The following is a 17283-nucleotide window of genomic DNA, read 5'->3' on the forward strand; positions in this document are numbered from 1 at the left end:
CATCATCTTGCATTTTATAAATATTCCAGAAATGTCTGCCCAGTTCTCATTGGCTATAACATGATTTGTTGGATAAGCAAGTTTAACTCTTTAGTCTAGTCAGTGTTGCAACAGCTGTTAAAAAGAATTTCTACAGCTGCTCTGCAGGAATTTATTTGCTGACCACTTTTTTATGCTGGTTTTGCACCTTTAAATAAAGCTGAGACAAGAATTAAGAACTGCAACAGGTAGAGAAGTCATGCAATATTTAACACTGGATTAAAATGCAAGTCAAATTCCCAGCTGAGGATAAACTGGGGGAAGGGAAAGCAGGTGGTTTTTTACTAAGGAGGCTGCTTTTATGAAAAGGGAAGATAGGAAACTGAAAAATTATTTTCCATACTGCAAAATTCAGCTTTTCTTATCAGTATATCACCCTTCCATGTAAAATACAACACTTGAAATGAGAAATTGTCTACTTATATACCTACACACACACAAAAATGCACAGAGCTGTACCAAAATACTTAAAACATGTTTATCAGTTTCTGAATAGTGCACAAAAAGCACTGACAAAAATGAGGTTTGGACTTAGACCTTTCTTTCTGTATATTAAATGAGAACAAGAAAAATCCCCAAAAATATCAAAAAAAGACATTAAAAATATTTCTGCCACCTCACACACTTAAACAATTTTTTTTTTCTTCTGTAGCAGAATTCTGTCCCAACATTGTTTATTCAGCATTAAAAAAAATCCCGACAATGCTCTATGGATTAGCTACACTGATGACTGCCAAAACAAAAGGCTGAACACTACAAAGTATTATAATTTGTATGCTTGGAACAAAATGGTTTTCAAGGCCTCTTTGGATACGAGACTATTTTTCTTACCAGCACTGTAAAATACACATAAATACACATAAATCTAACAAGTGCAACAACTGATTGTTACAATGGCATTCATTTGATAGCACCAAATTAAGCTACATAATCCTTTTCAGCTGGTAACTGCATACTGCAGAGTGGTGTGAGGCTATTTATAAATCTCAAGATATGTGAAGTAAAGAATGCTTAGAGCACAGAAAAAAGCAGGTAGTACGCAGAAGGGCTGGCATTCCTGATTGGTATGGCTGGCCAAATCCAGCTCTGAGCTTACTGGCATTCTGATACTAAACCCTGCCAAGAAAGACATGAAGTGCACCAGCACCAAATTCTGATTGGCACAGTGTGGGAAGAGTCAAGAGTCTGAGAAGAGCCTGTCCTCCAAAACAGATAGACGGGAATACCTGCACACACAGGGTGCAGCACATTCCTCTAAGGCATGCAATACTATTGGTTTACACCAAAGCCAAAACCTGTGCAGAAGGGTAAGTGCCTCGGAGTACCAACAGAAAGTGTCCTTCCTGTGGATGAAGTCCAGCTTAAAAGTCGAGGGACAACATTATTACATTTGGCAAGAACAACTGATCCATATCGAATGATTTCTTCCATTTAGCTGTGTCACTTCTACTTTCTTTATTTTTACATATTCATTTTAATTAAATCAATTATTTTCTCCATGTTTTAGAAAATCTGACCAAGGTATCACAATTGAAGGAATTATAACATTGGCAAAAAGAGAGTTTATTATCTGTTGCCTTTATTTTTTTTTTAAGTACTGAATATCTTTGGGGCCAATAATGATCATGGTAGCTGCCATCCTTAAGGGACACTCCATAAGTTAAATGAGAAGAACAAAGGGTCTCCTGCCCACTTTGAAACATTGACTGGGCAAGAACGAGATTTGCACTTACAGGAAATGTTGCTAATACTTTACTTGAAAGTAGTGATGACTTCTGATGATGAATTAGGTGGAATTTATCCCTGCTGGCAATCCGTGGTGGTGATAAGTACATTTTCCACTTCACAGAGGGGCCAGGGATTGAACAAATGTATTAAAATTTTATAAGCATTAACTGAGTAATATGTCATGACACAGCTGAAAAGTATAGCCAGTGTCTTCCAAGACTGAATTACACTGAGTATTACTAAATTCACAATTCACTCCTTTCACATTATGCAATATATGGCCAGGGTGTAAAGTCAGTAGAAAACATCACCTTTTAATAAGAACAAAGATTTTTAATAGCCAGGTTTTACAAATAAATAGATATTTTGGACCACCTTGATTTGGAATAGAAATCTCTGCACTTCTTTAGTAATTGTATCCTTCTCAGATCCTCTTTCTCTTCGCAATTCTTGTTACAAACTAAAGAAACAAAATTTAAAATTAGCAAGAAGAGTTAAAAGAAGACAGAAGTAAAGATGACCAACAGCAATGCTTTCCACTTGTATTTCACTGATTATTATCAAGATACCTATCTATCCCACTAGAACTAATTATTTCCTCCTTTAAAATCTCAATGCCACTTAACTATATTTAATAGTACATCAAAAGTTGTACCATACAGAGTCAAGGCACATGAAGATTCTTAACACAAACTCATTTTATAATAATTTGGTGAATTTCTGAACTTGTTTGGCCAGAAGAGAATGGGCAGAAATCTCCCAGACTTTGCATGAAATTTAGACAGCATGTTCATTAACCACACTATGGGAAATAAGGGGGAAGATACTTGTGACAAAACAACCCATTTATAGAAACATCTGTTCTAGGTTTTACAGGGATTTTTATAACAGAAATTTCACCAATAAACCAAACTGTAAAACATTCACATAAACAAAACATAACAGCTCATCAATAAGCCTACACAAAACGCAGGGTATCATTACTGCACAAGCACAGCTGCATGCACAGATCAGACACCAGGCACTAGCAAAGAAGAACAGTTCATGTGTCAAAAATCATCCCTCGTGGATGGACATTAGATGCTGTCTATTGAAACATTTGCTGAGACAGCTTGGAAATTTTGTTTTTTAAGCATTCTGCCTGTTCAGAAATCATTAAACTAGCAGAGAAATTGACATTGTCTAGTTTCTCTCCTTATACTCAAGAATTTATAAAGGTATGTAAATTCCTTCACTGCACAATTTGCTGAATAGCCACATGTTCTGCAGATAATGAAAAGTCTCCTACAGAAATAAAGGAAATAGTGTAATCTGCAAAATAATAAGTGAGAAACATATCAGGAAAAAAATATTAGTCCTGCAGCAGGTGTTAAACCTAGTTTTGGTCTTCAGATCAATTTCTAGTTCTCCAGCTCTCTAGCTAATTTCAGATCCCATGATTTTATAAAGAATCAACAAATACAAGAAATTTACTTTTTTTTGTTTTTACATACACTTCAAATTCATAGCTAAAGGAACATTTAACAACATTTGGGAAAGGATGTGTCAACAAAACCAAAAACTAACTCACCAGCAAATATTTTACTTTCTCCACACTTTGATTCATCATTTGCATTAAGTTTTATAACTAGCAATACCAACTTCAGTTAACTTTCAAAAGGAGAAGCAGCTCAAAATGGACAGGGCAACAGCATCCACTGATAAATGCTCAAGAAAATACAGCTGAATCACTACAGACTGGAAATATTTGGGCTAATGATCACATCAGGCAATAGCATGTGCCACATAGTCAAGAACAACAAAAGGAACAAATGGCATATTTAAGTGGGGCAGAGCTCCCAAATGTATTTGTTAGACAAGTCACATATCCCAACAGAGTGAGGATACTGGAAGGATTCTGAAGCACATTTGCATGATTTCTACTTCATAATATTGTAGTCATATAATTGGTGAGGTGAAATAGTACCACTGCACATTTTTTTATTTCTTCCCTTTGGAAAAAAAAAATTCATTTTCATTTTTGACAGCAAAGATGCAGAGCGAAAACCACATGGAAGCTGAATGGACATTGATTTCCAAGTCTATGAAAAAGCATGGGACAACAAGATGCTGCTTCAGGTAGTTATCCTGAAGACACCAATTTAATTTATTCTACAAAAATAAACTGGTATGGAAGTCTGAGTAAAATATGCAAGTACCTCCCCAATATTTACCTTTAGGGAGCAATGCCTAAGCCAGGCAACCAAAGGACAACTCAAAGGACAATTCAAGTATATACCCTTAGTAATAACCACCTTACTACAGACATAGTCCACATATCTATAAGCAAACTTCATGATCCACTTATAGAGTAGGAAAAATTAGCAGGGCAGCAATTGTGTAACACATTAGTTTTATGTACAAGTGAGGGTGTAGGAAAATTCTGCTTAGAAAAGTATAGCTAAACCCCTACAAGCCTTGAGCAGCAAATTAAATCATAAATTAACACAGCCAAGTAAAAGCACAGAAAGTAAAAAGTACTTTTCAAACAAAACACTGGTATTTGCAGAAAAGCATGCTGAAGGTTAATAAAGTCAGAGAAGTAACTTGCTATCTACAGAGAAACAAAGAATCTGCATTCCTCCCATGGACGTTTTAATATTTAACAAACTACATATAATGAGAGTTGTGTAACCTTTTCAAATGATCCTGCACGTGTGGAATGATTAGCACTAAACTGTGGGGTATACAAATTAGAAGGAAATCAAAGGTTAGAAATGTTTATTTATATTAATCTCCAAGTATGAATATTTCTAGCATTATTACCACCCAATACAAAATACAAGGCTCTGTATCAGAAAAGTAAAAAGAAAATATATTTCAAAACAACAAAACTTGCTTGAAAATAATTAAAGTTTCATGGTAGTGCAAAAGTAATTCCGACTGGCAGTTCTGAATCACAGAATTGTCGGAAGGGACCTCTGGACATCCTCCAGTCCAATTCTCTGCTAAAGCAGGGTCACCTGCTGCAGGTTGCACAGGATGAAGTCCAGGCAAGTTTTGAGTATTTCCACCGAAGGAGACTCCACAGGCTCTTTGGACAGCCTGTTCCAGTGCTGTCACTCTCAAAGGAAAGTTCTTCCTCATTTTCAGATGTAACTTCCTAAGTTTCTGTTTGTGCTCATTGCCCCTTGTTCTGCCACCAGGCACCACTGAAGAATCTGGCCCCAATACCTGAACACCTGCTCTTAAAGCATTTGTATGCCTTGACAAGATCCCCCTCTATGAAAAAATAGAATCACAGGTAAAAGCAAGAGAAAAAAAACAACTGTCAATGCCTTTTTGTTGCCTTTTTTCAACAAGCAGAGCAATTTTTATTTGTAGCCTTTCTGACACAGCTTTAGGCGAGTTATAATTTAGTTTAAAACCCTTTAAAGCACTAACTGAAAGGCATGAAGAATCTACATACCTTGCATGTGATCCTTGAAAAAACAATAGGTTAAAAAAATCAATCTTTTTTTTAGTATGAAGGTTTTTCTCTTTCTCTTGTGTACTCAGAGCAGAGAACTATACATTGCATTCTCATCACAAAAGTGATCTGAAAATAAGTTTAATACTTGTTCTTTTAAAGGAAACATTACTACATAATTTCCTATACTGGAAACATATTCCTTGACAAATAAAAAATACCGAGTCCTGCTGTTCCAGTTACATTTATTCCCTACACTTAAAAAAATTGCTTCAGGCTTTTAGCTGCAGGAGGAAGGAAAACCTTTGCAAAGGAACACTGCACAAGTCTGCATAGGGAGGGCTGCAGCAAAGCAATAGCAGCCCCCTCTGCTGCTCAGAGAAGGAGAAAAATTAACACACACAAACCACCCTCCACCTACACACACTGCAACTTTTGCCTAATTCCAAGTATTGCCTGTACACACACACAAAAAAAATCTGCTCCCAAGGATAAGCCTCCTGCAATCATCTTTGATTCCCCCTTATTCCCCTATCCTGCTTTTAGCCTATCAGTAATTCTGACAATAACTGCAGACTTTCACACAGGAGTCCTTTTCACTTCACATTTGCACTAAGTGCCCAGTGCAATCTTAGGTTTCCTCAGTTTAAAAAATTAATGCCGTCTTTCCACCCAAAGCCAAAACCCCCTGAAAAAAATAAATCCTTCTTATCTGTGTGACTCTACATACAAGCTTAGACCAGGCACCTTGCAGCAAAAATCTCTGTCACAGCCTGCACTACTTAAAAGCTGAAAGCTGTTTATGTGAGCAGGGCTTTAGATTTGGTTCAGAACTGAAGAGATGGGTATTTAAGCTGCAAGGGACAGGTTTTCCTGTGGTACATCCTCTTCCAGCTCCACCCAAGTCAATCCAGTTTATCTGTTGTCTCTTCCCTCCCTCCAGTCTCCCATGTGAATAAACAATCAACAAGAGGCACTCCACAACGACACCAATACTTACACACACCCTCTCTTGTGACTTACAGCTAAATGGATAGTATGGTATAAAGTATAGTAGAGGATGCTGCAGTCAAAGTACACTGCTTTTACATGAAAATTAAACTGCTTCTCAGCCTGTATTAAATGTATCCACAAAAAAAAAATCTTATTACCTTTAGTAATGAAGTATGCTAAAATATGACAGCTTCTGAAAAGGCATCAAAATGGTTTTTGTGGTTGTAAATGCAACTATACAATAAGTTTTCATCTTCATTTTAGCTATTCTGTTTTCTGTTTCATTGGAAGCTCTGCTAACCAACAAAACAATCACAACCCACAATTCTGCAGCAAGCAACCCTACATCTGAAGAGGAGACTAATTAGTGAAGTTATTGGAGAGTTCTGCCCACACAAATGCCTGACCCCACATGAGAAGTCACAATCACAATCCAAATAGTTAACACAGAAATAACATTTCACATCCATATAACTTAATTTGCTAATTATGGCAACCTCTATAGAAGAAAAGGAAATAAATGTTTAAGTAAGTTGCAAAGATTCTTGTTGAACAGTGCCTGCTGCCCAGAATGATAAAGCATCTCACGTAAATGGGCTCAAACACTCCTTCAGAAATCCCTCCAGACAAGCAGAGCAGACAAAAGTGTTTTCTGAAACCAAAAGCAAGGAAATGGCTACGCACCAGCTAACAATCTTCCTGCTCCACCTGCTCATTTGGATTTTAAAATTCAGGTCCTTACGTAATACATTTCACTCCTGCTAGTCTGATATCAAGTGGCTATTTTGTCTACACCATAGAAATCTGTGACAATATTTGCTGGAAATAATGCAGCTAATGCTTTTCATGAATTCATGTGTTTAGGGGTTTTTTTAAGTGGTTATTTCCTGAGTGAGGTGGCTTCAACATTAGAGACATTTAATATTAAAATTAATATGTAATGTTGAATTTTAGATAAATAAAAACTAATTTAACAAAGTTAAGTTCGTAGCAGGTTGATCACTACTTTTTTCCCCACAAAATCAATTCCCCATCAAACCCAAACCAGAGCTGAATGAACCTCTAAATTACTGTAGCTGTTTAGAAACAGTTTCTAAGATGATCAAGAAGACAATGGTCCTGTAAATATGAAAACCTTGCAATAGTTCAAGAAAAACAAGTCATCTTAATGGGAACCAAAACCACCAATTAAAAACAAAATAAGTATATTGAAGTCATTAATATTTAAAAACTATGAAACTGTGAGCTACAGGAACAGTTATGCAAACAAAGACCAAAAAAAACGAGAACAAGTTAAAGACTGTATGTATTATAATAAAAATATTTTTTAAGAAGTAAAACAATCAAAATATTTCAGAAATACTAAAAAAATCCTATAGATTTACAGGGAAAAACTTGGAAAAGTAAACAGAGTAAAACCTAGATAACCCTATGGTGAAACCCAGGTGTCAGTACAAGAGAAAATAATGCAGTGGTTGTCATAAAACAGGATACAGCATTGATGACATTTTTTCCACAAAATCATGCTAGTATTACCTCTGTCATAAACACCAACTTTGATAAACATAAAATATTGCTGGCATGATACATCTGCTAGTACTACAATGTCAAGAGCATGAGCACAGGTAGACAAACAATTTAAATCTCAAGTAAGCAAGAATGATAATTTACATGAGCTATTTCACAGGGACAGCAACTGCCAGTAATACATTCTTGTCCTTGCACCGCAACAGAATCCCACATGTAGAGGGATAAAAGCATTCAAATGCAGTTGCCATGAAATATGGGATGTAAAGTATTTGTTTGTTTATGCTGTGGTTAAGTGTTACCCAACAGAACTCAATTAATACAAAGTCATCACAGAGCACTGGAAATGGATGCCAAAAATACAATGCAATCAGTGAAGAATCAGCATCAAGAACATGTTCTTGTCAGACTGCTATATATATTTACTTAGCTCTCTTGTGCTATTTAGTATTTTTAAAACAGATATGGCAACATTTGACAAGACACAGATCAACTGAAGTAAAAAGTAACAAACAGTAAAGGGCCTGACATCTGAGAAAACTCCGATCACTTTAATAAAACTGAGCATTATTTCTGTAGGTACAAAGGACACAGGCCAACCTTACAGAACAGAAAGCTCTCTGAAGAAGGCTTGCATCATATTAGACAAATCAGACAAACATGAAATCCCAATGCATGGAGTTATTTGATATATCCATAGGTAAATACATCACATAAACAAATTTAACTGTCCTTGGCACAGCTGCTACTTTGTTTTAACTGCAGTTCTGATATGGTGGAATTATTTAGGTTGGGAAAGGTCTCTCAAGATCAAGTTCAACCATTAATCTAACACTACTACAAGTCAGGCACTAAAGCATGTCCCTAAGCGCTACATCTATGTGTCTTTTAAATACCTCCAAGGAAGTTAACTCAACCTCCTTACTGAGGAAGCTGTTCCAGTGTTTGACAAACCTTTACTGTTGTCAAACAGGAGTGTATCCTAATATCCAATCTAAATCTCTCCTAGTGCAACTTCAGGCCAATTCCTCTTGTTCCAACTCCACTTGTTACTTGGGAGAAGAGGCCAACCCTCACCTGGCTACACTCTCCTTTCAGGTATTTGTAGAGAATGATAAAGTCTCTTCTGAGCCTCCTCTGAGCTAAACACCCTCAACTCCCCCAGCTGCTCCTCAGAGGACTTGTGTTCCAGGCTCTTCCCTGGCTTCATTGCCCTTCTCTGGACCTGCTCCAGCACCTCGATGTCCTTCCTGTAGTGAGGGGCCCAGAACTGAACACAGGATCTGAGGTGCAGCCTCACCAGTGCCCAGTACAGAGGGACAATCACTGCCCTGGTCCTGCTGGATACAATATTGCTGGTACAGGCCAGGATGCCACTGGCCTTCTTGGCCACCTGGGCACACTCTGGCTCATGTTCAGCTGCTCTCCAGCAGCACCCCCAGCTCCTTTTCTGCTGTGCAGTTTTCCAGCTGCTCTGCCCAAGCCTGTAGCACTGTATGTGATTGATGTGAGCCAAGAGCAGGATCTGGCATTTGGCCTTGTTGAGCATCATACACTTGGACTTGGCCCATCAGTCCAGCCTGTGCAGATCCCTCTGTGGAGCCTTCCAGCCCTCCAGCAGATCAACACTCCCAACCGACTTGGTGTCACCTGCGAACTGAGTGATCCCCTCATCCAGATTGTTGATGAAGACATAAAGACATTTGTGATTCAAGAGAAATGTTCCAACACCAGAGTGCTCAGAGAAGTATCATAACAAGAACAAAACATAGAAAAATATGCCCAATGGAAACATTGTCCTTATTATTTACATTTAAGAGATCTTTCAGGGAAGAACTTGATTGCTTAACGTACGGGAAGAAAAAAACACATTTTTAAAATGGCTCTTCAACACAACATGAAAATAAAACAAAATTGTAATAGAAAAAGACAACACGAAGAAGGCAGAGTAAAGGTGCAGAAGTTTAAACACTGACGATAACTAACAAATATTAAACTAGGCTTGAGAGAGACTTGCCTTGCTGCACAGTTTCCTGTTTTCAAACAGTGACATTTTTCAAAAAATAAGCTTTAGCTTGCATAGAAGTCAGTACAGAGAACCTAAATATTTTATGCAGGAAATCACTGAAGGTAACCACAAGGATCCTTCTGGATTCCTGTATGTTGCTGGTGAATGCAATGAAGTCCCTCCTGAACCAGTCTTTTCATTTCAAGTGCCTGTGCCCATGCCCTTTACTCATAAGATTTTCACAACATTATGGCAGCAATTATATCAGCTATTTGCACAGAGCAGTAGTATGAGGCAAATATTTTTATATATTTTATATATATCTATTAGAACACAGCACACTTGCTGCTACTAAGCTGACAGGCAGTGAACCCAAGCAGGGTACACTGTGGTGTTATGGGGGAAATAAGACATTTCCTTCCTTAGCCACACAGGACTCTGCAGGTCAAGACACAGAAAAACAAATTCAGACCAGAGAAAGACTTTATTCAGTAGTTTATGAGGAAAGGAAGAAAAAGGACAACGAACAGAGATATGAAAAAAACTAAGATGAGCTGCACAGCACCTAGAGTAGCAGCAGATGCTATTTTGCTCAGTCTCACTATTATCCCTTGGTATTTGGTAGTGGTGAAAGTGTGCTGCCCATATGTACAAGCAGGACAAACTGTGTTGCATCAGGAATGTTTCTGAGGAGCCAGGTTTACATCTGACACACAGACATGCAGTAGGGTGTTCAGCCTGTAATGGTGGCACAAAGCAAGTTTCACAGAGTACAGCACACAGCAAGGTAATTCAGCCAGAGTTATGAGAACTGTAACTGAATACAAATGTTGGGAAATATGTCTGAAAAGCTAAAAATAAGTCCAACAGGTTCAATTCTCCTAGGATGACTCTATCCTCAACAGGTAGAAGAAGAAATCACTTTTAAATACAGATAACAGGTTTGCTAATACTCCGTTTTCTTCTCAGAAGCAGCTTATTAATTAGTCATGCTTATTTTTTCTCTGGTAATTCATTCATGCTCTCACAGATGTATTTCCACAACACTTTTTAACACAGAATGTGCTCCTCTGGTTAAATATTGGTTTATTAATGAATTGGTAACATTAATGTTGCATGTTGTCAGTTCTAATGTGTAACCATCATGCTGAGCAGTGCCAGCTCAAGCAGCTTTCTAACCTGTGCTGATACTTCAGGCACACAGCTGAAACTTCCTAAAACAGAGCTGCACCATGAAAAAATTCCCAAATATGGTTTGCTACCTGGGTGCCTAACAATTCTTGAAGAAGCACAGCCTGGAGACAGAGCACACACAAAAATGGCCAGCCCTGCATCGAATAGGCAGAACAACTATCAGACCACAGAGAAATTTTCCATCTGTATAAAGATCTTTCAGACAACTGCTTTCAGGCTAAACTGGCTTGTTTCAGTTCATGTCAAAAATGCCTCAAGAAAAGAAAGAAAAAGCTACATTCATTATTGAAGTCAATAAAAAAAGCGTCAGAACTGGCCACCACTGAAAATTATGCTCTGATCTGTCTATACATAATTTGAGTACAGTTACAAAGCACTTCAACAAGTTTCCAATTCAGAGACTTAAAAACATAATTTTGAATATAAGAATTTCCTACATTAATTACTGTCCACACTGGATACAAGTTGTTATATGATATATCTTAAATAAAATATATTAAATACAGTAAAATATATTAAATACAGGAAAACCAATGTGTTGCAATGAAACCAAGGATTTCAGTAGTAAAATCCAATTCAATTATATGAAATACGACAGTATTTCACTCCAAATTAGAAAGCATATACTGCAGTACCCTGAAGAGTAGAATTATAAAATTATATAAAAAACTCATGTGAAAACATTACAACTTTTCAAAAATCAAATATGTTAGCTGAGATACTTTAAACATGGAAGTGAATTGCATACTATCATTATTAACAAAAACATTGCTGAATGTTGACAGGACCAAATATTCACCCTATTTACCTGTTCAGGTGCATCTTGAAGACTGATTATCCAGCTCTATACATTTATGCTCATAGTCAACCTGTTAACTTATGTTAACTGACTTTTCTTGTGGCTTTATTTTACGTCAGGTTTAATTATCTTTTAAGTAAAATTTAAAAGTTTGAGGAGGTTTTGTTTTTTGAAAGATGAGAGGAGGCTAGGTGCTCTATTAACTATTAATGAGTAAGAAAAATAAATCAGTCCATAGACCTTAGAAGGAATATTCTCCCAGAAAAACTCTGGCCTGCTCCTCTTTCCTACTAGTCAATATCACTGTTTTCATTATTTGGCTGCTCCTAAGATGTAATGGAATTCCTCCTTACCAAATAACTTTGAAAATATAGTTAACTACAAATGCACACTGCAACCAATAACCCAGTAACTTCTTTTCAATCTAAAATGTTAGGTGATATAAGTAGAAATAAAAGTATGAAGATTAGTTTCCAGATTCTTACTGCAAATCTGAAGTTTTCAACAATCAGTATACAGGTTCAAGGTCCTTACAAGCAGGATGCAATAAGACATTATGTAATAACTTCCTAATTGAATGACTGGCTATTGCACTTTTAAAAATCTGTATTTTGTCAATGAACTCAGCAGGCCAGAAGGAAGAATTTCATGTTTCTATAATATTCCATCCTACTTTTTCATTACAATGTTTTCACCTAAATGAACCAGGTCGTGTCTAAGAACACAAGGCATGTACAATTGCTTACCTTCCCTTCTAGCCCACTTGGAGAAGGAAAATAGCATCAATAACACCAGGAGGGTCTTATGTAAAAATATTTATAAAGAAACATCTTGGTATTTTGACCATAGTCATCAGAATGTTATTCCTTAAAATATATAGGGATATTTGCTCATGTCAAATGCATGCAAATATTTTTATTATTAACAGATAAAACGGCACAGTTTTTGTGGACAACATAAATCCTTCACTATAAGCTCTTTAGGAAATAAAGTGTTTGTTTCATTGTAAAACTTTCATTTATGCTAAATATGCCATTTTTTTTCCAAAATTCAACATTAATGAGAATTAAGAGCACAAAAAAATTCTCACCTTTGTCTTCATGTAGAATGGCGATGACTGGTGAATGGGCAAGTCCATGAGGCTATTGGAATTTGTGACGCTATTACTGTTAGCATGTTCATCTTCTCTACTGCTGTCATCAGACTGATCAAAATCATCACTGTCCTGGTCCATTTCCTCCTCCTCTTCCACCTCCTCCTCTTGATCACCAGCATGTTCATCGTCATCTTCCTCTTGGTTACAAGTGGAATCTTCATCCACTGTAATAAGTCTATTATTATTTTCTTCTAACTGCTCCTGCTGAGACTCATGCCTGTCATCAAATCCAGGTTCTTCTCCTCCTATCTCCCCATTCCTCCCAATGTGCTGCTCCTCTTGTTGTCGTCTTTGCTGCTGCTCCTCCTCTTCTACGACGCGATTCATCTGCTCCTCATCTACTTGGCTTGAGGAAGCATTACCTCGAAGAGATCCACCAGTTCGTCGCCTCTTGCTGCCCACAGAGAGCAGTTCCTGATTCATTTCCAAAAGCCAGCTTGCTACTTCTTGGACCTTGGCTAGGCTATCTGAAGATGCAAATGCTTTCACATTCTAAGGAGATAAAGAAAAAGTGGAAAATGACAAATGTTACTTTTTTTAATTGGATAAAGCAGTAAAAACCTATTTAGTTGTATTATTCCTGGCAACTAAAAAACTTCCAGGAAACAAGGGATAATTTCTACTTGATACACTACTAGAAAAACAAACAACAAAAAATAAAACAAACTTCAGGCAACTTTCTAGCAAGATAATTACTTGTTCTGTCAAACGGTCTGATCACAGTGTCTTCAAGCACCAAATTCAGCAAAATTCAGAAGAACTAGTTGCCCTTCTAGAGAATCCACAAGACCCATTAGTATTCATGTTAACAGAAGATACAAGTATGCAATATTACTTGCAAAAAATTGTACACGGATCATTTCAAATGGTATTTATTTTCCCTCTCATTTGATTACAGACTTTGTATATCATTCAAAAAAACAAACTGCTTTTGGTCTTATGCATTAAGAGCAGCATATTTTCAGATATAATTGAAAGCTACATTTCTTGCTATTCTAATTTCCTTTTATATTAATGGAGAAGAGAAAGCCATTAAAGAATACAGCCTTATCACTGCCAAGTCTTAAGCTGGCCAGAGAGATGCCAGTGGTCAAGAGCAGACATCACTAGAAAACCTGTGTGGCACAGAAATGGCACATATCTCACCTGGAAAAAAGTAGTAATAGTAGTTATGGGGATTTTTGAAGGAGTAGTAAAGTTCTCCAAAGTCTAAGAAGCTAAAATAATTGTTAAATAAGTCTACGAGATGTTAAAAAAGGCCAAAATTAGGTATATTTTAATAGAAATTGAAAAATACTAATGCAATTTCCAAATTATTCATGCATTCAGCTACCCATGTGCCTCCAAGCAGCATATAAGAACAGGGGGCTATAACAGACTAATTCATTATTAAATTTTGTATCAGATTTCCAGCTATATAGCCTTTGAGGCTGGCACACAGACTCTGGTTTCCCTAGATTCAAGCAATGTGTTGACTTGATGAAGTTAGCCACAAATCAACAAGTAGTCAGACTCACAGGCTCTGAAAGCAATACATGAAAGCAGAGAGACATTAGTTTTGTCATTGTGTATAGAGCCACTGTCCTCGGGAGCCCACAGCCCACCCCACACACTCAGCAGGCCACACAGTGAGAGAAGATTCAGAAAGCACAACACCACAAATACTGCACGGGAGAACAGCTTCTGAGTCTCTTTGGAGTAGGAGCAGTAAAGCATGTTTCCATGAGTACTTCAGCACAGGATGATAATCTCTGAACCTCCCTCACCACCACCATCACCCCCTCCTTTTCCTTAAATCACCTATCTCTTATAGTTTTTTGTTTATTTGTTTTACAAAAAACCTAGGGCCTTGTATGATGGACAGGGAACATATAAGCCCCAACTTTGCTCCATGACATTTGCAAAAACATTCCCCTTATTGGTCAGTAGGGAACAAAGCACCAGAAACCATAGCTGTACTGTAATTTTCAGTGTGGTGTACCACAAAAGACACAGAAACACATTTACAGGTGTTTTTCCACTCCTTCTCTAAGGGGATTCATAGCTGGGATTCTGCACTTCTCTGTACCTTTGTTCCTTAGGGAAATTACAGTTCCAGTTACATCCAGAAACTAGTTACATCCCAAAGACAGGGTTCTCACATTTCCACATATCTACCCAGGTGATGATTCCTCCAAACAAAACCTTATAAGATCGATCACTGAAATACATGTTCAAAGAAAGTACCTATTAGCTTCCAATTAGTGAATGAGACACTAACACTAAAAGACAATTAAGCACCACACATTCAACAGTAGGAAGCAGACACTGTGCTGACTCTTAATTTTTCCATGGGAAAAAAGCTTTAGAGCACTTGGGTGCACATGACCTAAACCAGAAGCTAATGTCTGTGTTTTCATATTCAAGTGGTAGCAAAAGCAAATGTGTTTATTTTCCTGTGTACAGTAAGGAGCATTTAAGAAAGATGCCATGAAGAGAGTGCTCTAAGAGAAATGTTTTCATTTAACATCTTTTCCCAAAGCTCAGAAACCTTAGCATGTGGGAGTGATGTTTAATAACAACAATTCATCAAAAGTCAAATTTAGATGCATATATCATCTGATGGTAATACAACCTATGCATTAGGCTTGTTACATAGTTTGGACATTATGAATGAAACAATACTTCACCTTATTTTCTCAGCTTGGAAAGTTGAAGCACTAAATACTGTAAAAATCAGTAGTTTAAAAAAAAAAAAGGTTTACATCTTCTCAATCTAGAAACTCTAGTTTCCACCACAAATGTTTCTCTAAGTAGCCTTGGGTGTAGCTGAAAAGTTTAATTGCATTTTTTCAGTATCAGTAGCATTATATATGCAATTACTAGTTTAGTATGTACTTGATAAAACTGCAAATGCTGCATTTGTTTCAATAATTTAATGCATACTTCCAATTTGTATCTACAAGCAACCAACATAAAAGGTCAGCTTTGAAACATTAAAGTAATCAAATGTAAGAATATACCAAATGTTTAAGTGACAAAACATCACTGTTGTAACTGTTATTATACCCAAATGAAATTCCAGCCAATTAAAAATGTACACTAGTACCAGTACGTATTTTTAATTATTCCTGCAGTTTTGAGTGACCATCAGTTCATGAAATTAGCTTTAGTCGTTAGTGGTTTCCATTTTATTCTGCATTTGCATGAATAAACTCAATTTGTTTTTTCAAGAAGCCTGCAAAATACATTATCAAAATTTAATTACAAGCAGTGCTACATCAGAAATCATCAGTATGCAGAGAGGTAATGCATTTGCTAAAGAACAGATGGATGTACATTATCTGAGAGATTTGAAACATTAAAGCTTCCTTCTGTCATGTAAGTGCTTTTAGAATTAACTACTGTCAGCTAATACACAAGATACAATGATTTCCATACATAGGATAGGATAAGGAATAAGGATAGGAATAAGAAAGCATTTTGCAGGAAGAAGTGTACTTACAAATCAACTGCCAGAAAACTGAAATGATGTGTTTTCAGCATCTCTTTCATTTATACAGTCAGAGACCAAAATTACTCAAATAAACTAAAAACCAGAAGAAACACTGAGGAAAGTTGTTGTTTTTCCTACTTGTCTCGGACCACAAAGATTTTTTATCAGACAGACACCAAAACAGCAATGCAAGTGGCAAGACTTTGCATAAACATGCAAAACTCATTAAACTTGGTCAATGAATCTAACTTTTGGCAATTCCCAGGTAAGTTTCTTAACACTTGCATTGTATGGGAAAACAAAATGCAAGAAATGCCTAAGGAAAATGGAAGTCTCCAGACTGATCCAACAGTAAGCTCAGAGCTGTTAAAGGCATCCTACACCTCTATTGAAGACTGCATGCAGCCCCCACCTCTACTGAACATTAAATGCTGTGTAAGCATAATTCTTCAGCTTTATCAATTACATTTTCATAGAAAATATATTATAAAAATAAATGTGAAGAACAGTTGCTCAAAACAAGAAATGCCAAGCAATACTAGAAGATTAATGAGAAAACTGCTCAGGGTTATCAGCCACAACAGGTTGCATTCCGTACTGTGAGGATGATCACTTCACTTCCTGCTTTACTGCTGAAATATCTCTATCCTGCTACGACAGATAAAAAAGTCGTTAAATATTTTTAACCTATAAACCCACATAACTATGGGAAAAAGGAATTTCAATCAGCACTGCTTGTTTTTATTTTTCCACTTTTATTACTTGAAACTATAAAAAAATAAAATGAGGTGGATGTAGAAAGGTCGAGGTTGGGGAGTAGTGGAGTTTGTGTTTTTAACAAAATATAACAGATTGTGAAAAGGTTTGAAACAATTATCTTGGAAATTAATTTATTAGACTGACTTGGAGACTAACC

General features: G+C 36.7%; 1 protein-coding gene across 6 annotated transcripts in view; it reads right to left on the minus strand.

Annotated features, from left to right (window-relative positions):
- The window catches only part of FBXW7 (F-box and WD repeat domain containing 7), a 177098-nt gene that overhangs the window by 86403 nt on the left and 73412 nt on the right, over positions 1 to 17283 (minus strand). For all 6 annotated transcript variants that reach the window (XR_005626595.1, XM_039700105.1, XM_039700108.1 and 3 more), the window contains exon 2: positions 12827 to 13384. Coding sequence is in view for 5 of the 6 variants with exons in the window: in XM_039700105.1 (XP_039556039.1) it covers positions 12827 to 13315 (489 nt within the window). In the remaining variant the exon portion in view is untranslated. The remainder of the gene's footprint in view (positions 1 to 12826; positions 13385 to 17283) is intronic.

Source organism: Passer montanus, unplaced genomic scaffold, assembly GCF_014805655.1.
Source record: "Passer montanus isolate IOZ18808 unplaced genomic scaffold, ASM1480565v1 scaffold14, whole genome shotgun sequence".
In the NCBI taxonomy this organism is placed as follows: domain Eukaryota; kingdom Metazoa; phylum Chordata; class Aves; order Passeriformes; family Passeridae; genus Passer; species Passer montanus.